This window comes from Vicia villosa, linkage group LG1, assembly GCF_029867415.1.
Source record: "Vicia villosa cultivar HV-30 ecotype Madison, WI linkage group LG1, Vvil1.0, whole genome shotgun sequence".
In the NCBI taxonomy this organism is placed as follows: Eukaryota; Viridiplantae; Streptophyta; class Magnoliopsida; order Fabales; family Fabaceae; genus Vicia; species Vicia villosa.
Window position 1 is genome coordinate 117,450,748 of NC_081180.1, and position 20,522 is coordinate 117,471,269.

At 34.0% G+C, this 20,522-nt stretch overlaps 1 protein-coding gene across 2 annotated transcripts; it reads right to left on the minus strand.

Moving 5' to 3' along the window:
* Positions 1-985: 985 nt before the first annotated feature.
* Positions 986-14,918, minus strand: LOC131643955 (uncharacterized). 2 transcript variants are annotated; one of them, XM_058914329.1, is made up of 26 exons: positions 14,434-14,918; positions 13,956-14,328; positions 13,251-13,405; positions 12,322-12,561; positions 11,898-12,007; positions 11,734-11,811; positions 11,551-11,657; positions 11,173-11,264; positions 10,475-10,605; positions 10,257-10,360; positions 10,093-10,170; positions 9,761-9,839; positions 9,419-9,587; positions 8,626-8,696; positions 7,909-7,989; positions 7,530-7,600; positions 5,440-5,536; positions 5,270-5,329; positions 5,085-5,139; positions 4,616-5,004; positions 3,876-4,543; positions 3,430-3,761; positions 2,777-3,342; positions 2,101-2,655; positions 1,843-1,901; positions 986-1,618 (listed from the first exon to the last, which is right to left on the minus strand). In XM_058914329.1, the coding sequence occupies exons 2-26, from the start codon at positions 14,312-14,314 to the stop codon at positions 1,417-1,419; spliced, it is 4,908 nt and encodes a 1,635-aa protein (XP_058770312.1). In that variant the 5' UTR covers positions 14,315-14,328; positions 14,434-14,918; the 3' UTR covers positions 986-1,416. The 2 variants fall into 2 exon arrangements, with proteins under 2 accessions (XP_058770312.1, XP_058770311.1); XM_058914328.1 differs by having other exon boundaries at positions 989-1,618; positions 2,777-3,761.
* Positions 14,919-20,522: the final 5,604 nt, after the last annotated feature.

The window sequence follows — 20,522 nt, forward strand, 5'->3', positions numbered from 1 at the left end:
ATAATCATTAGTATGTGGAATCATATCCAATGTTTTTGTTTCTCGAAATAGAAACGTAATGGACCAATTGTTTGGTTTCGCTCGGTTAGCTAAGGTGATGGGTATGGAAAATTAAGGAAAGCTTTAAATAACATTTATTTTGGAGATTTTAGATTATTTGTGAATATGGTTCGTTATGATATGTTTCTCAAGTTTGATAGGAGAAACTTGGGGAGGGGGAGGAAGAAAAAATGTTGAGACATGAGGTAAGAAAATTTTCATGTAAAAATGGGAAAAGGAAGGTCGATTCTGGGTTTAGCAGGAAAAAGGAGTTAGATAGGGTGAGGGAGGAAGCAGTTAGGAGCACAGAGGAAAGGGAAAAAATTAGAGTAGTGAATGATGAGGGTGTGGTAAACAAGGTGATTAAGGAGAGGGAGGAGGACCCGGTAATTAGTACAAAGGGAAAGAGCAAGAAGGTAGAGGGGGTCGATGATGGGAATGGAGAGGTGGTTCCAGTTGATAATCCAGATCGGACCAATTAATAGAACATTAAGTCACAACAAAAATAAAAACACAGCCATACTAGAAAAGTTCTGCAACCATAATGAATGATAGATAAATAAAGCTCAAAAGCTACTAGATCTTCCCTTACAATGAGATCAGTCCTCATGATCTCCCCTTTCAAATTGAATCATGATGGGTTCTTATGACTCGGGTCAACACATGCCTCCAAGACAATTCAGATTTTATTTAGCTCTATTTTCATTTATTGTCTTTACTACTTTTGTTTTAGTGTCAAAAAATAATGAAAAAATTTTGGTGTTGGCATTTTGTTTTATAAATATCAGTGTAGATAAATTAGAATAACAACCAAGTCCATTTCCACTGGACCCAGCTGCTTGGATCAATTGATGATATAATTAGATGATAAAAAATAGATAAAAGTAACAACTTCATTATTATTTGGATATGTATAAGAGAAGATGACCATGATGATGATGGACTTTAACTCCAACTAAAGCTTCAATCTCAAACTACAAGTAACCCAATATAATTTATTTATTGACAACAAACTTTAATACATTGACAAGTAGAAAATGAACGATCTTATTGCTTTGATAGTATTTTTCTACTGAAACTTGGGCTGTTATAGTGGAGGCTCAGACAAAACCACCAAGTCCAACACATTCAGAGTGACACTGTATACTGAGTACAACACTTTCTTTTAAAATTGAAACTGAGTATAACACTTGTAGCATTAAGAAGGATGATCTGTATATATAATAAATATACACAGGTAACAACTAATATTTACCACCACCTATGGCCTTATACATTCTACAAAATCATTGCATAAAGACCAATTAGTTCTCCAAAATTGAGTAAAAGAATGAAAACCAATGTTAGAAGAAACCTATATAACCCATTTTGAGTTTTCTATATCCTTTCAAGTTTTCTTCTAAACCATTCTGATATTCGCTTGACCTTCCCCTGCAGCTTATCATTTTTTGTAATTGTAAAGTAGTCTTGAGCATTTGATAGCATCACCGTTATATCATGCTTGACACTTTCCACACTCCGATAGTAATTATTCTTTAGCCTTAACTGAATCAGTTCGGGATAAAATTGAACAGGAAACCTGTAGCACAAATCCAAAGACACGTTATAAGTTCAAAATTTAAACTGTCGCTTTATTTCTGTCATTTCTTTTTATTTCATTTGTTTGGGCCCAAGTAACCAAAAATGCCAGAACACTACTCTATCATATAAAAGAGGAAAAGATACATGCACGTCAGTTCTCTGTTTTTCCATATAGAAATATGAATCTGATGGTTTGGTTAAGTTGTAAACTTATTTTAGTACCTGTTAGAAAAGTCCAACTTCGCAGCTACTCGGTTTAGTGCCTGGATATCATACTTATCCTGGATTTAGAGAGATAAAAACAAGGTTAATATCTGATTTCCTCCACCCTCCCAAATCCAAAACAAAACATGTCACTCTTGTTTTCTTGAAATAAAAAATGAATGAGAAATTTTTTCATATATAAGATATACTAAACAATCCTCATTTAAGGAGGGAAAACATGTACATTAGGAGAAATGAAACTTCATGTCTACTTACCCTGTGGTATAATTTAGTGAAATAAGACAGCAGCTTATCTCTGATCTCGGGATCAATGTGGGGGTGCTCTCGTTGCATCTCAGGATCATTGAGTTCCCAAGGACTATGCCGCTGATTTTCTGTCGGATCAGTATTATAGTTGACCTCAAACCTATCCCAAGGACTGTCAGGGAATACATCAGATTTGGCCTTCACTGTAACTATTTGACCATCCCACCAACTTCCACCGTTCCCATCTGGATTCCGCCACCATACTCTGCATTTTTCTTCTGGGGACCAATTTCTCTTCATGACAGCATCATAGAATGTTTTCTCAATAACAAAATCGGAGAAGTCGTTCAACTCAGGTAAAGTTAATTTGAATGATTTTTTAAACACATGTGAAGAAGGATCCACAAATCTCAGTCTGAGCTTACAACAGCTATCCCCAGAACCTGGGACCTCCGCATACTCAAGTTTTTCCACTTTGCACGTTTCAACAGCCCTTAGTCCTTGAAATGATCTCCATGGACCTGGTTCAGACGAAGGACATGGGGTTGTGTATTCTTCATGACCCTGGCAATACAAAATGCTCAAGAATGTAAACCAAGAAACATATTGCAGAAACTTGCATTCCAAAATAAAGTCAATAGTATGATCTCTGAGGAAGAAAAAAAATCATAACAACATAAACTACCTGTCTCAAATATACAACTTCGTCCCCGAGTTGAGGAATATAACGGTAACCCTCATCATGCTCTGCTGAAAGCATTAGCCAAGAAAGCTTTTTGCCATGGTAATTTGGCATGCTTTGAGCTAAAATACCAGGATCATTGGCAATATATTCATCAGACTTGTTTCTAGCAGACCTTGTTCTTTGATGAAGTTCATCAGACACTTTGATAGAAGAACCTTCCCGGCTGGATGTGCCCCTTGAACTTTGGCCACCTCGGATTTTAATCCTCTCGTTCAAAGCATCGGGCTCCTCGTAAGTTCTTTTCATCCTAATTGATCGCGTTCGACGAATAGGATCGCTGCCAACATTAGATAAATCAACTCCCAAGCTATGCTGATTGCTGTAAACTGAAGCATTTTCTTCCAGATCAAAACCAAAACCATTAGGATTAGGTTCCCTTTTATATGATTTATTCCTTTCGTGGACGGGATTATAACTTCTCTGATTAGAATATGAATTCAGTAGCTGCGGATAACTTGTACTTCTGCCATCTCCCCCTTCTTGTGCTTCTGGTAATCGATCAGGCCCTGTAAAAGAGGGATTTCCAGAGATTACATCATTTCTAGTAACGATTGAATCTGCCTTGGAACTACCAAATTTCAGTTTGGAAGGACCTTCAATGTCTTCTAGAGGCTGTTTCTTTTTAATAACTATTTTAGTAGGTTTAAGGGGTGCTTTCATTTTGAGGTCTTGAGAGTGGCTTGAATGAACAACTCCATTGTTTTCCTGCGAGTCCTCTGTGCATTTATCAGATCTAGACTGGCCTTTGTAACCACCATTCAACTTATCATAACCAGATGCTATGGGACCATCAGCAACTGGTTGATGGTTGTCAAGCCCCCAAGATTCGAGCGATGAAAATTTAGGTGTATTATCAAAATCAGACAGCTCAATATTAACCATGCTACTGTCAGTCTTTAATTCGCTATTCATATGTTCTGATTTCCTGCAAAACATGGTAGAAAAAACATATGCTTTTGAGTTCAAAGAGGTTACCAAATAACTAAAAGAAAGCAGTATCATAGAAAATATTTTAACACGTGTAGCATGCTTTGCATACCCAGTGGCACTAAATTCAGGATGGCCATTAATTTCAGTATCAGTCAACAAAGCATCCCCTGATCTTGAAAGGTCATATGTGTGGCTTTCCGGAAGGTTGGCATTGGTAGCATCTGACGTACCATGTGTGTCTGGCGAAGTTTTTAGTACATTTTCTAGAGATTGGGGTGTAGAAGACTGGCATACCCTATCAGCCTGATTCTCACGTGCAAATCTTGCGTCCTCTAAAGGCACATTCTTCTTAGAAAGTGAAAACTTAAGAACCAGTCTCGGTCTACTTTCAAGAGTTGACTGAGCCTCAGAATTTGGAGGTGGCTTGGATGCATTGGCAGACTTTTCCAATGGGGCTTTTTTAGGTTCTTCACGCTTAGTATGGACTTTCCTCTCAGGTTCACTGTGATTTTCTGAATCTTGAAAACTGTCTGATGATTCATCTTCAGAATAATTATCTTCCCCTTCAGTAGATGTTTCGTCAATATGAGATAACATATTACGAGCATTATGGGCAGCAATTCTTCGAGGTCTCGATGTCTTAGCTTTGGAAGATTTCCTTTTTGCTGATTTTGAGCTTACTTTGGATTTCTTAACTCTGTTATTTCCAGAAGTATTACCATTACATTCTTCCAAATTCCTTTTCCTAACACGCCTTCCAGAAGTCATTCCCTCAACCTGAGAAACACTATGATTAGATGACAAGTTATAATTAAAGATTGATCAAACAAAAATAAAGACACTACTTACTCCAATATTATGGCTTTTCCTTCTTGATCTTCTAAGACCATCCCTATTATTAGAGTCGCTTTCACTGCATTCTAAGTCACTAGAAGAGATGGCACTAATAGTCCCTTGCTCGGCTGCGCTAGAGTTATCCTCGTTCACATTGTATTCAGAGTCATTATCATCACTCGCGATATCATATTCAGGCTCCCATAACAAGGCGTCCAAAAACTCTGGTTGTGGATCAAGCACTCCTTCCAAATCAGCCAAAGGTATCACCTGGTAATCCTGGCCAACACTAAAATCTGGACCAATAGCATATTTTATCAAAGAAGGACGCCATTCAATGCCCAGAGCACCAAGACGGCGTCGCTGGAATTGACTCTGGTAAGGTTCTGGATATGGTATCATACCTGGTAATTAAATAATGTGATAAGAGAAATTTGAATCCAAATAAGGCAGCAAGAATTTCAGAATAAGAGCCACAACTTACTAGAATCACATAGAGGTTCCTGAATGTTTCTTCGGTGAGGTGGAAGTTGAGTTTCCTACATCAGGTGACATATGTTTAGATTTAGATTGTATGAAAAGGCCAATAAATGAAAATTAGATTTATTGATTCAATCTCAACTATGATGGTAAAATCAAAGTTAAAAAAGCATGATGATGATTCTCAACCTGATCAAGAATATTTCCCTGAGTATCCTGAATTAGGGGTCGGTAATCACCAAGGAAAAACTGCGATAAAAATCAAAGAGACAACAACATTAATCAACTTGTCATAAATATGTCTTTCTCTCTCTTTCTTTATTAGTGTGTGCCCTCGCAATATAGTGATATTTGACCACCTGATCATATTTTGCATCCTTCTGAGACTCGCCTTGACCTGTACTCAGAAAATATATCTGTCCAACATCATCTGAAAGCACGATTGATGTTCCATCCCTAAAATAAACACAAAAGTATATTTATATATTATAGTAACATGTGTTCATAGCTCTTGATGATTCATCAAAGATGGACACTATAAGGCATAATATCTATGACATGGGAAACTCATCATCAACAAGGTGAGTATAGAGCCTACATTGTTTCTTCATCAACATACAAAGCAGCAAACATAATGTGATGATTTTTTAACCAATCAATATACACGTCAAAGAGGATCTCGGCTATGTAAATATCCAAGCTGATCTCTGAAAGAGGAGTGCTAGCAACACACTCTTTTACGGGTTGAAACTTCAAATGGACTCCACTAAATCACGTAGGCCCCACATAAAATTAATGGGACCTATGTGAACCAACAAATAAAAGAATGTGTCAGATACTATAATTCTCTCTGAAGTTATAGCACTGCATTGACCTAGTCTCCCGCCTAATGAATATTTCAAAATAATCTTTAGAATTGCAAAATGCTATGAAATTTGTCCCTCTATCTGATCTTTTATCGAATTCATATATATTAGAGTATATCAGTAACTGATTAGTTAGTTACAGTGCCAGTTGTTTTAACAGCTGTAGTTCTGTTAAACCAAATATGCGCACCTATGAACTGGATAAGAGTTTGTTATAGGAAGGTTCTAGATTCTGTTAGGTCTAGCCTGTGCACTGTGGCACAGGATTAGAGTTAGTTAGAGGGAAGTTCTAGATTCTGTTTCATCTAACCTATGCGATTAGATTCCTATATAAGGTGAGGGTATTGTTGACATGGTATCAAAGCCACTGTGACTAAGTGAGTTACTACTTACTACCCTTCCTCTTCTAATTCCAAGTTGAATTTATGCACAAGCTAGAGGGCCCAATCTGTTTAGATTTGTATGAGCATGCATTTTATGTTAGTATTTGGGTGCACTGTTACCATTTGCAGCTTATTCCAATAACTTTCTAAATTCACTTCCGCACATCTATGGAATATTGAAGCCAATGTGAATCTAATATATGCATCCAACATTGCGCTTTCAAGGGGATGATTTTATGAATTGAAACCATGAAGTTCTAGTCACATGGCAAATATTACAATATTATCAGATAGTTTAGTACAGTTGTATTTGAATAGTAAAGAATAACCACTTTTGAAATATAATTATATGCATAGAATTTAAAATTATGCTTTCCGGGTTAAATTATGTTTCGTTTCATATCTCTAAAAAAATTATTCGATATACTAGTTTCCAAAATGAAATAATCTTTCTTGACAAAAACCCTTTTTAATAGTAACTAGTGGAGCAGTTAGTTAGAAAAACTAATTAATGTATGGATGGTTGAAGTACAAACAAATATGGGGAACCTATTAAAAAAAGTAATTAATACTTCATATTTTCAAGTGACTAGTAGTTTGAGACAAATAAATATCTAAGGAGGACACTTAATATGAGACAGAAGAAGGATGTGACAAGTAGTTCTGAGAGTGAGTATATCTTGTATTCATTTCTTATTTTTTACTTTTAGTGTAATAGAACTTCAAATATGAGAGTGACAAAGTAACCAAACATGTTGGCTACTATTGAGCAGCATTACATTGCCACAAATATGTGTCTAGTTGGCATTTGCCCAAACAGCTCAAAGTGAGCCTGTGAATTGCATGCACAAAGCTCGAAGGCATCTTGCATGAAGGAGTGCCTTGCATTGAAAAGGAAAAAAAAGATATAACTCTTTGACTAACAACTTAAGCATACTCTCTTGATATGGATATCAATCAAAGCAATTACAAGGAACTAGTTTAGAGTTATATAATCTCTTTGCCAAAGACAAATTCCACAATAAGTGAAAGGAAAATACAAAAGACATTCATAAAGTATAACCAAAGTACATAAGAAATCAAAATTTCAGTGCATAAAAAGATAAGATAAACACAGAACCTATTAAATGTATTTTATACTACTATAAGACTAAGCAACTGAAACTTTCCATTAATAGAAATTATCATATAACCACTTACGGAGAAAACTTTCCATCGACCAGCCTATAGCGTCCAATTTCATATGTTCGAATAGGTATGCCCTCCCATATCTAGAAAAAGAACATAACAAAAAGCACAAGTTAAATAGTGTTTTACAAAGAACATTATAATGCTTTGTAAAACACCAAAATAATAATAATAATAATAATAATAATAATAATAATAATAATAAATAATAATAATAATAATAATAATAATAATAATAATAATAATAATAATAATAATAGTTTTAAAAAGAACATGCTAGCATATATCTAGAAAAAGAATATATCAAAACACATAATTAATTGTTGTTTTTCGAAGAACAAGTTAGTACAAAGTACTTATGATCTAAGGACCTATAAGAAAAGAAGCTTACATCCCACACAATGGTTCGACCATCATACCCAGCACTCATAGCTATCCGAGGATTGAAAGGATGAACATCCAAAACATAAGACTGCCAACCAATGAAAACTCAGCATTCAGATGCATCATAATAGTACAGTGAGCATGCAAATTACAGAAAAATGATAAGAGGCTAGAAAGTAATCCAATCAAAAAAATGAGAAGAGGCTAGAAAGCAATCCCCAATCAGAAAAAGCATAAGTACATTTCTATTTTATGCTGGTCTAGTAAAAATATAAGTCGAGTATGTGTGTTGAGGGAGCGAATTAGCAGCACATGATATAAGGTGTGCTTGTCTAAGATTTCTACAAGGAAGTAGGGAACATACGTGTGTTTGTCTAGGATCTCTATTTATTTTTATTTTTTATTTTTAAACCAAATAAATTTAAACGCAATTGTGATTTTTACCAGAAAATAATATTACCCTAATTCTCACCAGGAAATGCACCTTAATTTTGTCCTTTTCTTTAATAAAAAATATATGCCGGGCTGTCCCGAAAAGCCCACAACCCATACAAGATCGAACTTGGGCACTATTTTGAGAATCCATATTTAATCTGGGTGATTATCCCTGTTTGATAAAACCCATGGCCCCGTTCAGGTTGACCTGAAGCGAGTCGTGTAGCCCATTTTGCCATGTCTAGGAAGAACACAAAGAAGGGAGAAATTAAGAGAGAACAAGGCTTACAGATTCAGTATGACCAGTCAAAGAGTGCACTAAGCTGCCATCAACTGCATTCCAAACACATATTCTGCAATCTTTGAGATGAAAAGACAAATCATCAGCTAAAGCAAGCAAAAGCCTTTCTCCGCTATGAAATAACTCAAATTATCTATAGAAAATATGGAAAGGTACTGCTATGTTGCATATGAAAGCAAAACCAAAAAATAAAATTAAAAGACGTGTTATCATGACAATTATAATTATAATAGCATAATTTTTGTAAGTTACATAATGTAAAATGTCAACTGCATACTAAAACAAGGACTTGTGAAGCAATATAATGTGATGTCATATAACTTATAAGTGACAGCAGTAATCAGTACTACAAATTTAGCATAGTATATATTATGTGGCAGGTACTATTTGACAGATTTAGTCAATGGGAAAATCGAATTTCAAACGATGTACCAAAACAAGCTTGATCCATGAATAACTAATTAAATTTTAAATAATGTTTCTCTAGAAATGGATGAGATAGTAAATGACATATCAAGGACAAATCTGTAACCCAAATGGGTAAATGTTCTCACAGAATGTGAAACAGATACAAATCATATGGTAATAATCACAGCAGAAGTTTAACTTTGACTTTGGATATAAGGTGTCATCGATTTGACAATCTAAGTAATACCAAAAAATACACTAATATACTACCAACACAACAAGTCTTCTCCCACTGATGGGATTGACTATTTGGATCAAACGACAACACAACACAATGCCCAGCTATAGCAATTAATTTGAGCAAGTACATTACCCATAATAGCTGCCAATACAAAACGGTTGTCTAGACTCCATACAATCATATTAACGCCGCGGGGAGTAGGTAGCACTCTCTGCCTTGGACCCCCTCGTGGAGGTTGAGGAGGCAGGGGTGGTGTTGGCACTTTAAGATGATATGCACGAATCCAACGTCCTACTTTTCCCTGAAATGGCAATGGGAAACTTAAAACATACTTTGCACGGTAGGCGTGGGGGCAAGGTTAAACTGCGTGTAACAAAGATGCCCAAATATTTGTGGAAAAGATATAATGGAGAAAAATATCTTCATGGATGAAATAGACTATAGTTCTATGGTAAATAATATAAAGGCACTAACATGAGATCTACGTGATCTAGGAATCCATATAATTGCACTTCCATCACGAGAGCATGTAACTATGTTATCATGAGAATACCTGAAAATATACAATATCAGCATGCATCTATGAGGTGTTAATTCAGTAGTGAGAGTTGGACCTTGTAAACTCAAGGGACGAGTACAAATCCCATTCCCATTCCCAAATTTTTATTATAAAAAATTAACATGATATCAGTATGGAAAGTGATTAGGAATGAGAACAGGGTACGGCAGTTATACTAAATGAACACCTAACAAATTCAGTAAAAATAATAAAACTGAAGGAAATAATCATTAAGATAGATATTGACCAGAAATTTCTGAACTTCAGTGTATTTTCTTCTTTCCAAGAGTCAGATGTCCAAGTTTTCGAAGACACGGCGCAACCACTGTAGATAGAAGTACCGATGCGAAGAAAATGAGAATCATTACAAAATAAAACATAATGATAAAAGATATAACCACAACAGCTTACCTGAACTGTACATAATTAACATCATTCTCATGACCCGATAATAAATCCAACTCATGTATTGGTAGCTCTGAGTTATCAGTGTTGGGCTTAGGAGCACTCCATACCTGTTAAATAGCAGTATTTTTTGAATCAGAATAGATGCCATATTTGAACAAGAGAAGGCCAATTGTATTAATCAGAGAATAGGAAATATCTGAAGAGTGTTTCAGTAAGCATACCCTGGCAAAAGTATCAGAGCTACCAGTAACAAAAACAGTTCCATTTGCATTATATGCACAACAAAGTATTTGAAGTTCTGGTTGAGCATTACTTGAGGACGGTAGATTAGCTGATGAAGCATTTCCCTTCCCTACAAAAATTTATAATTCCTCAGGCAATCTTATAATGAGTCGAACTAACCTAATATCACAAAAAGATGGCAGTGAACAGGTAAAACTATTGATCTAGAAGGCTTAAGAAACTTGCATGTCCACACTTAAATAATTTGGGTTTGAACCAGACATGAATACTCCATTCATAGCTCTAAAATGATATTCATTTAAACTACTCCATCCATCCCTAATTATAAGCACCCATTGGAAATGTGTCCCTGAATATAAGCCCCTTTCAAATTACTAGATGCATTTATTATTTTTTTCCAAACATAGCCTTAATTATACTACAAATTTGCTTCGGAATATGAAAAATCAGTATTGAATACATGGCTTAAATTTTGGGATAGAGTGAGTAATATGTTTCAAAGTAAAATGATCTTTTATATGGTAGTTAGATTTTATTATAAATTATAAATATAAGTTCAACTAAAAATATAACATATTGTAAACTAAATCAAATGTAGTATGGTAATAATGCCAAACTCAAACCAATTCCAGATCCAGTCCTAATCTATTCACAAAATTAGAATCTATAATCTGACCAGTTATAGCATCTGAAGGCCGCGGTACGTATATGCATGGATTTTGTGAATTTCTTGCATCCCATATTCTACATGTTCCATCATCCGATGACCTATATATCAAATAAGTCATAAAAACACCACACGTGAACCCAGAGGATCGATTTTAAAACCAGAATAATATTTTATAAGATAATTTTATGGATAAAAAAATCAATATGATATACACATTTGAAATATATGAAAATAAGAACCAATTGTGTCACACGCACACCTGACACTTGCAATAAATTTAGGATTATATTATCCCTGTACGAAATAAATTAACAACAAGACATTCGAGCTACAGAATCATAGAAAAGCAATGATGGGGAACAGTAACTCTTAAAATAAACTTACGATAGCAGCTGGTATACAGCATTCGGCCTGGGACTAAACGCAATGGTATTCACAGCTCCACCATGCCCCCGCAAAACTGATATGGGCATCCCATCAGGTAAGCGCCACTGTTGTGAAGCAATTATCAACACAGTTCCCAAAGGTTTACAGGATTGAACATACAGATTAAGAAATACTACTTACAACTCTAATAGAATAATCATTTGAAGCAGATGCCACCAAAGCATTGTTTGAGCTTACTGCCAAGTCAGTAATATCACCCTTTGTTTTATGTAATGACAAGAGAACGTCAGATGATATTGAAAGAAACAAATTTATCAAAATTAGTTCCATAACTCTTGACTCACATCATGTCCACGACAACTAGCCAAACAAAATGCAGTTTCCATAGACCAAATCTTGACAAGACGGTCATCTGAGCCACTGATAACATATCGCCCTGATCCATCAAGTATGGCTGCGAGATAGCACCATTTTTCAAATTTCATCAATCTTAGTTTGGCTATTGAAATAATTAGTTATATCATTATATGCGTTTTAGAGGAAGTATGATAAAATCAGTATTTAGCATCAGAATAAAACTACAAAAAGAGAAAGAAACACATGATGCAAAAAGTATTGGAATCAACTAATATATGTTGATTTGATTTCATGTGGCTTTTACATCTAATTAATGGCATTAATGAAAATAACTGAATATGAACTCGTATAAAAGCATGCCCCATAAAACCACCATATTAATAGCAAATTCAACAGAGGAGTGTGTCATACCACAATAGACAGCCACACGGTGACCCCTTAGCTTTTTAATATTTTGCATCTTCTGCACCATGGTAGATGGTTTGGCAATAGCATAACAGGCACTCTGAACAGATGGAGCACGATGGTGCTTTGTAAAACCACCTCCAATTTCCCTTAAACTTAGTCCCTGAACCTGATTAGCTTTCAAATGAGGCCAACGCATGTAAAGTGGAGGTCGCTTCACCTGCTTAGCAGTCGTTTTTCTATCAACTGTAAAAACACAAGGATTAAAATAAAGAGATGTGAATATCTCACTCTTCCACAGATATGTTTTTAGTGAATGTTGGGCATAACATAAGTATAGCAATTACAAGACATATTAATATAAATGTCAATAGAGGCGGTAGATCAGTATTCAGTACTACACTTCTAAAAAGGAAAGACCGTGAAGATATTACAAGACCAAGCCAATCAGCAATTAGTATTTGAACAATAAAATCTTGGCTTTTTTTCCCTTTTATAAATGTTCATGTCTGCATGATGATAATATTGTATATACGCCCCCAATACCAGCCATGACAAAGTGCACAAAAAGATACTCACTGCAAAAAGTGTATTCTAAGGAAGCAAAGTTAATTTTGGGGTATTCATTTATTCAATTTTCAATTATTACCAAAGCAGACTCTGAAACAAGGATTATATACCCAATTCAGAACTAGCAGTATGCAGCTAGCTCTAACATATTAATAAATCCCTTTCCGAATTTCTATATGACAAAAAAAATAAAATCTTTAATAGATATGAAATATGAATAAATCACAAATTGACAGCATTGGTATACTAGCCAAAAATTGCAAGACATTATTAAGATGTTGTTTTCAGTGTATTTAAGTTAAAAACTATATAGATCTTAACTTGAATGATCAAAAGAAAGAAGACTAATGTAGCATATCACATACTATCAAGAAGCGAAAATGAACCATCTCCGAGTAAAGTGGGAACGTCCGCTGCATTAGGACTACTTCCTCCGTGTTTTCCATCCAAAGGATGGGCTGTACTCGGCATTAATTGCTTCATAAGCTTTACCAGGTGGTCCTTAGCTATGTGAGGATACCTTGAAGTTACACAAAACAACCAATATTAGTCCCCGTTCAAGTAATATCAGGGAGCAGTCATCACTAGCTCAAGAGAAAAAAATTCCAAATCAAATAACAGATAACTGGATTAAAAGATGAAGCATCCCCCATTTCCATGTAATAATCTACAAATGGGGATACCTCTACCAATAGGCAGCAGCAATCATACTCATCTGTCATAAGTTCCTTTTTCCTTTTCTTAATTGAAAAAATTAAAAACATTTCCAGTGCTAAACTCCAAGAAACAAATAAAAGAAGTTTTCATTGTTAAAATATTGGACAATGGAACTCTATTAAACAGCCTACATAATGAACCAAATGGAAAGGAAAAAGAAGTTTTCAGGCTGATTCAGTATATGTTTCTGGTTGCGTTTAACAAGAATAGTTCAGAAGCATACTGAATGGTCATCATTTTTAAAACCATAATGAACAAATGAAATTGAACGCTGAATTGCTAAGTTTCAACACTGAATGGCTGCCCCTAAAACCTTAACCTTATATACCGTAATAAAATGACAATAAAAATACCTGTCCATTAAATTATTGTAATCTAGAGGTAAAGAGATGCCATCATGGTCATCATCAGCCGCATCATCTTCACCAGGCTCACCACTTCTTGAAAACCGAGCATGATACCTTCTAGGCAGAAGCCGGTGCTCTAAAAGCTCATTCCTAAGCTGAACAAACGACCTCTGGCACGGCCCAGCAGACAAAAAATGCAAAATCAAAAAGTAAACTTCCCTAAGGTCTATATCCACATCACTCTTAACAGCTACCATATCCTTGATGGACCGGGCCATCTCATCCTCCTGATTCGGAACACTCAAAGGAACAACATTCTTCGAAGACGCAACAACCTTAGAAGGCCTGCACTTCTTCGAATCCATGATATAAAAACACCCTACAACAAACCAAACCAACAAACTAAAACTAAAGCACAAAACAACAACAAAAAAGTACTCAATCACTACAAATTTAAGAGGCAAAAGGAGCATTAGAGATATACCTCAGAAATTGCTTGAGCTGAAGATAGTTTCGAAGCTACAACGATAGGTTTAACCACAGAGTGACCAATTTCCATTCGAAAAGAAGCATTAATATAGAGATTGAAACGGAACAATGCAATGAATCAGAAACTGGAAAGGGTTTAGGGTTGGGAAATGACAGTGAATTCAACACTGAAAGGAAAAAATTCTGAACTGGAAAAAAATTAATTGCGTTGTTATCACTGAACTTAAATCTTAGGATGTGTTTGGAATTGAAAATGAAAAGTTTGGTTTTGAACTGTGATTGAAAAAAAAAAAAAGGAAAAAAATCGTTTTACGCGATTGGGTTCCGATTGTGAATCTGATGAATCTGACGGTGTTAGGTTGGTGTCCACGGCGGAGCTACGGAGGACGGAGTTGAAGATATCGGAAGGGAATTAATTTACGGATTTATTTATAAATTTATTTTTATGAGAAAATCTGAAATATATTCGACTATGGTAAAAACATAAAATCGTATTTCGTAACATAAAAGGATCAAAAAGCATTAGTTTGGCCGGAGGTGGAATTTTTGAGAACGGAAATGACAAATGTATCCCTAGAGTCGTATGTAATTCACTTCAATGCAAATGAAATTCTGGTCATTGTTGTAAATTGCAAACAAAAAAATTAGACAATTGTGAATTTTAGTAAATAATATTTTTTTTGTTATTTTATAGGAAATTTATTTTTATTTTACTAAAATATCGTTTTTATAATATGGGAAATTTTTCATTTAATTGACCGTATATTTTTTAATCAGGTATATTAAGAATAATGGCATTATTAATTAGTTTCAAAAGACTTCCACTAATCACTGTTATAAACAAATAAATTAAAATTAAAATTAAAATCGTGGTATTAAAAATTTTAGTTAACTATAGTTTGTTTTCTAGATTTCGTATAAAATGTATTTAAATTTATTAAAATATCCCACTTAATGTTTGATGAAAAAACTTATTCAAATATATGTATTAGATTATCTTGAATTAAATAAATTGTATGTTAACAATGATAATATTAAAGAGTGTTTTTTTATAATACTAATAAGTAGATTTTTTCCACTTTTATTTTTAAAAGTGACTAAGATTTTTTCACTTTTTTATAATATTAAAGAGTTTTTTTTATAATACTATTAATTAAAAATAATAGTAATTTCTTTTTAATAAAAAATTTTTTAAAATTTTAATGATTTATTGTAATTGTTTTGGGGGTAGTGCAAGGCCTAATAAGCGAAGCCTGGTTGAGGCGTATGTGGTTATCACACACAAAGTTGGCATACTTCTTTTTCCCGACATCACTAAGCGTGAAAATAGGCTAATCTAATAAATTTTATCCTACAATTTAAGCGTGAAAAAGAGCCTATAATAAACCATATATCAGACTCAAATCTAATAAATTTTTAGAAGGCCTGAGCCTAGCCTACAATAAATTTATTAGATTTGAGTCTGATATATGGTTTATTATAGGCTCTTTTTTCGGCTTGAACCGACCTTTTTAAAAGTCTGGCCTAGCCTGAAAGCCTATTTAAAAGTTTGTTTCTTATTAAGGTTTTCAATTAATCCATATTATTTAAGAAGTCTTATAGGTAAGTCTATATATGCATAAATAGGTCCGCCTATTTACTATTTTTTCTAATATATATGTATATATAGGTCAACCTATTTAACATTTTTTCTAATATATATGCATATATAGGCCAACATATTTAGACTATTTTTAATATATATAAAAATATAAGTCGGCCTATAAGGCTTCATATGCTTTTTAAATAGCCTAATTCTGGCCTATTTAATTAAATAGGCTTTTAAAAAAGTCTAAGTCTGATCTTTTTATTAAATAGGTCTGGCATGGTCTGGCTTGGCCTTAAATAGGCTAGGCTACAGGTCCTTGTAGGTCAGTCTGGCCTATTCCCATCTCTAGACGTCATAAAGTATTCATCATGGGGATATCATGTCAATTTCTCATTATTCATCTAACGGTTCACCACATCCCATGCATGTGGAGATACCAACCAACTCCCATATTAAAAAGGAAAACACGCCACTTTTAAGGTACAAAAATCATTCTTGTTCAAATTCTACTTTTTCACACCCTTATTAATTTGGGCGTTGGAGTGTTAACCTTGTAGATCAACATCTTCTCCACATCATCAAAAATATTGAATCACCGTAACAAACCGCAATTTCACACTCTCTGATCACCATGCAGTTTCATAGCAAAACATTGGCATCATTTGTGGGAATCGATTCTTGCTTCCTACAATATCCACGATCCACCGTTTCTCGATTTAACTAAATCAGATCCAAATCTCCTTGGTTGAAGCGCATATCTCCATCTTCACATCAATTCCATCATGTTCGTAGTCAAACTCTTTATGTCAGATCCATCAAAATAATGGTAGCTTTCAAAGGCACTCGTAACGCCATTCAACAATAAATAGCTATAACCACCAAAGCGACTAGGAATCCTTTATCTCCTTCTCGAAAGACATATGATCAAGTCGCGACAACCATTCTTTATGTTACTTCACTATGATCTTTTTCCAGCCTAGGGTGGATCAAGGAACTTCTCAGCTTCATCCATTTGTCGAATCCACTCCACAATCTCAACTAGGCAAACCTTCCTTCAGACCTACGTTACAGCTTGCTGTAATCGAACGCTGAGTGCTTTCTGGTTTCTAGCTTCTGCAGGCTAATCTAGACTTGCAAAGAGCTAACAAATTATTGAACAGTATGTACCAGATGCTTCAGCAACAAAGCTCTCAATCTTTTGCATACAGACTAATCCATATTGAGGAAAGCCTGCACAATGTCATTCTAAAGAACAACATTGTGCAAGAAGCGGCGTCGCATAAAGTCGTCGAGCCAGGAAGGATCCATAAGAGGTTTAAAAATCTCTAAGTTACTAACAACACAGGTGTCGTACTCTTTCTCCTGATCTCAAAGGAGGAAGGGGCATTCACACCCCTCCTGAAGATTGTAACACCGTAAAACACCGACTCTTAATTTAAATGATAACAACAAATATACATGATTAACATCACGACTAGGATGTAACACATACTTCTCAATCAAACATCCTTTTCAAAATTTAAGAAATATCACAGCGGAATTTAAGCAATTAAAACATCTCTTATTCTCAAAAGGAATTAACTTTAAAATAATTGAAAATACAATTAAAAATAACTCACTAAATAAACATAACAAATCTTGTCCCATTGTTACACTATCAAGAAATTATTCTCATAAACTAAATAAACATAAAAATAAAGAAGCGGAGATAGCCATCTCAGCCATCCTCTAACACGCATGACGTTAAGGCTCATCTATCTGAGTATTTGCAACAATGACATAAACAGTCACACAACAACAAACAGGGGTGAGAATGTATTCAAATCATGTTAGTGGTGTATAATACAACAATGATAGATACACAACATAATTCAATCAATCATCATGCAATATCATGTATGCAATGGATACCTCGATTATACTCCGCTACATGTGGTACCATATTTTGGAATTTTCAGAGTTATGTTACTGAATTCATCCACGGGTTCCATCTCTAAACCCCAAACTCATCAATGGTTACATCTCTAAACCATGAGCTCCTCATTGATTCCATCTCTGAACCAGGCCTCATCACTAATCACATTTATAGATCAAGACTCGTCAACGGACCGAAGCCCCGCCTATCACCTCTCTACATGATGCATGAATGCTACATATGATACTTTATTACGAGTCATTTAGAAGTGTATGCAATTCTTTAAAAATACTATAATATTAGTTTTGTCATGATTCTTTAAGAACTATGTCATATATGTTTATTTATAATTCATGATAAAAATATATTATTCATTTGTAATCATGTATGATGCTTTATAAGTTCTTCAAGAACTATAAAATAAATTATTATTTTTTCTATCTTTCAGGGATGTTTGATAAGTTTTTCCAGAAATATATAATAAAACATTTCTTTTATTCTTTATGGATGTTTGATAAGTTGTTCAGAAACTATATAACACAATATTTTTTTCTATCATTTAGAGATATTGGTTAAGTTCTTCATGAACTATATAACAAACATTTTATTTTATAATCTTTCTGGGATATTTTAACATAACTCATTCAATCCTTTTGAGATGAATGTAAATTATCATTGATTTTTTTTCTAATCAATATATCGATACATGATAAGTAGAACTACAAATATATATATATATATATATATATATATATATATATATATATATATATATATATATATATATATATATATATATATATATATATATATATATATATATATATATATATATATATATATATATATATATATATATATATATATATATATATATATACACACACACATTATGAAACAAAAAAAATAAGGCAAAATACTCTTTTTGGTCCATTAACTATACCCCAAGGTCCATTTTGGTCTCTTGTCTCTAAAAAGTGTCAAAGTGGTCCTTTAATTGTTCAAAAAGGACCCCCGTTTGTCCTTTCTGTCAACTCCATTAGTCAAAGTCTGTTAAAAGTCTACGTGGCAGTGACATGTGGATCTGACCAAGTACTGTGACGGATTTAGCGTCGGAAAAACTGACACTAAAGCTGTTTCTGGATTTTAATTATTTTTGTTCATCTTCTTCCTCAAATTTATCCTTAAAAAAATCCAGAAATTTAAGGATACCATCAAACTATCACAAAGAAGAAAGGAATCCCAGAATCACAAAATATCATAGTAAAAGAAGACTCAGAGAGATCTCACCAAGTCAGTGTCACCGTCAAACTTCAACTTCATCACCGATTTCGTGCCACCTTCTTCATCGTGTAACAACAACAAAGTCGCAACTGAACCAGCAACAAATTTCAGAAACAATCAGTACAACATCTTCAAACGCAACTGAACCACAAGATGTTCATCACTTCCACGATCTGCACCGATTCAACAACAATCGTTCAACAACACCATAATCTGCAAACCATTCATGCTAAATCAGAACAACAACACAACCTAGATGTTGGATCCTTCAGTCGTGGAAATAGAGAGTTTGAGAGAGAGTATCATGAGAACGAAAGTGAAGATGAGAAGCAGAGAATGGAATCGGAGAAGAGGAGCAAAGAAGAAAAGGAGCGACAAGTAAAGGAGGGATTGTGGGTGTCATTGTTGTTTCATTGAGTCTGAAAGTGAGAGGGAGTCTGAGTTTTCAAAGAACTTGTGTTCACAGAAACCCTAATCCCCTTTTTGATTTTGTCTTTAATATTTCTTTTTACTAATTTCATGTTTGTAGTTAATTTGAATTTCATGTTTCTGAATTAAATATATATGAAGCTGAGATTTGAGAGATTCTGGGTTTTTGTTGTTATCATTAAATTTCTAGATTTTTTTAAGGACAAAATTGGGGAAGAAGATGAACAAAAATAATTAAAATCCAGAAACAGCTTTAGCGTCCGTTTTTCCGACGCTTAATCTGTCACAGTACTTGGTCAAATCCATGTGTCACTGCCACGTAGACTTTTAACAGACTTTGACTAACGGAGCTGACAGAAAGGACAAACATGGTCCTTTTTGAACAATTAAAGGACCACTTTGACACTAAGGGACTAGAATGAACCTTGGGGTATAGTTAAGGGACCAAAAAGGGTATTTTGCCCAAAAATAATGTTACTTTCTAAATCTTAGAGTTTCGAGTAAATGAAAGAATAAATATTACCTCCGTTAAATAGAGTTTCATTATCAAATTATTTGTATCACTTCTTATACAAGTAGTAAACATTCATATGGTAGAATTTCGTGGTGATAATTTGTAATAAAATAAAGAAAAAGAGGAACAAAGTTTAAAGAGAAACATGAAAAGTTTTGCATTATATTTTGTACAAGTGTAACATTACACAATGAGATCATCATATTTACAAGACATCATATCAAACAATATAATCAATACAAATTATTACAAATAAAAAAATTATTGAGAAAAAATATTCATTATTCATAACATAATTCAACTATTTATTGAATTTATTGTTATAAATAAAGCAATTTGTTTAAGTTTGACTTA

Excerpts from the sequence above, each read along its gene's own strand:
- LOC131643955 (XM_058914328.1), bottom strand. The coding sequence starts at position 14,314 with ATGGATTCGAAGAAGTGCAGGCCTTCTAAGGTTGTTGCGTCTTCGAAG. Across the intron at positions 13,406-13,955 it reads TACAATAATTTAATGGACAG|GTATCCTCACATAGCTAAGG; the intron begins GTATTTTTATTG and ends TGTAACTTCAAG. Across the intron at positions 1,902-2,100 it reads TCACTAAATTATACCACAGG|GATAAGTATGATATCCAGGC; the intron begins GTAAGTAGACAT and ends CTCTAAATCCAG.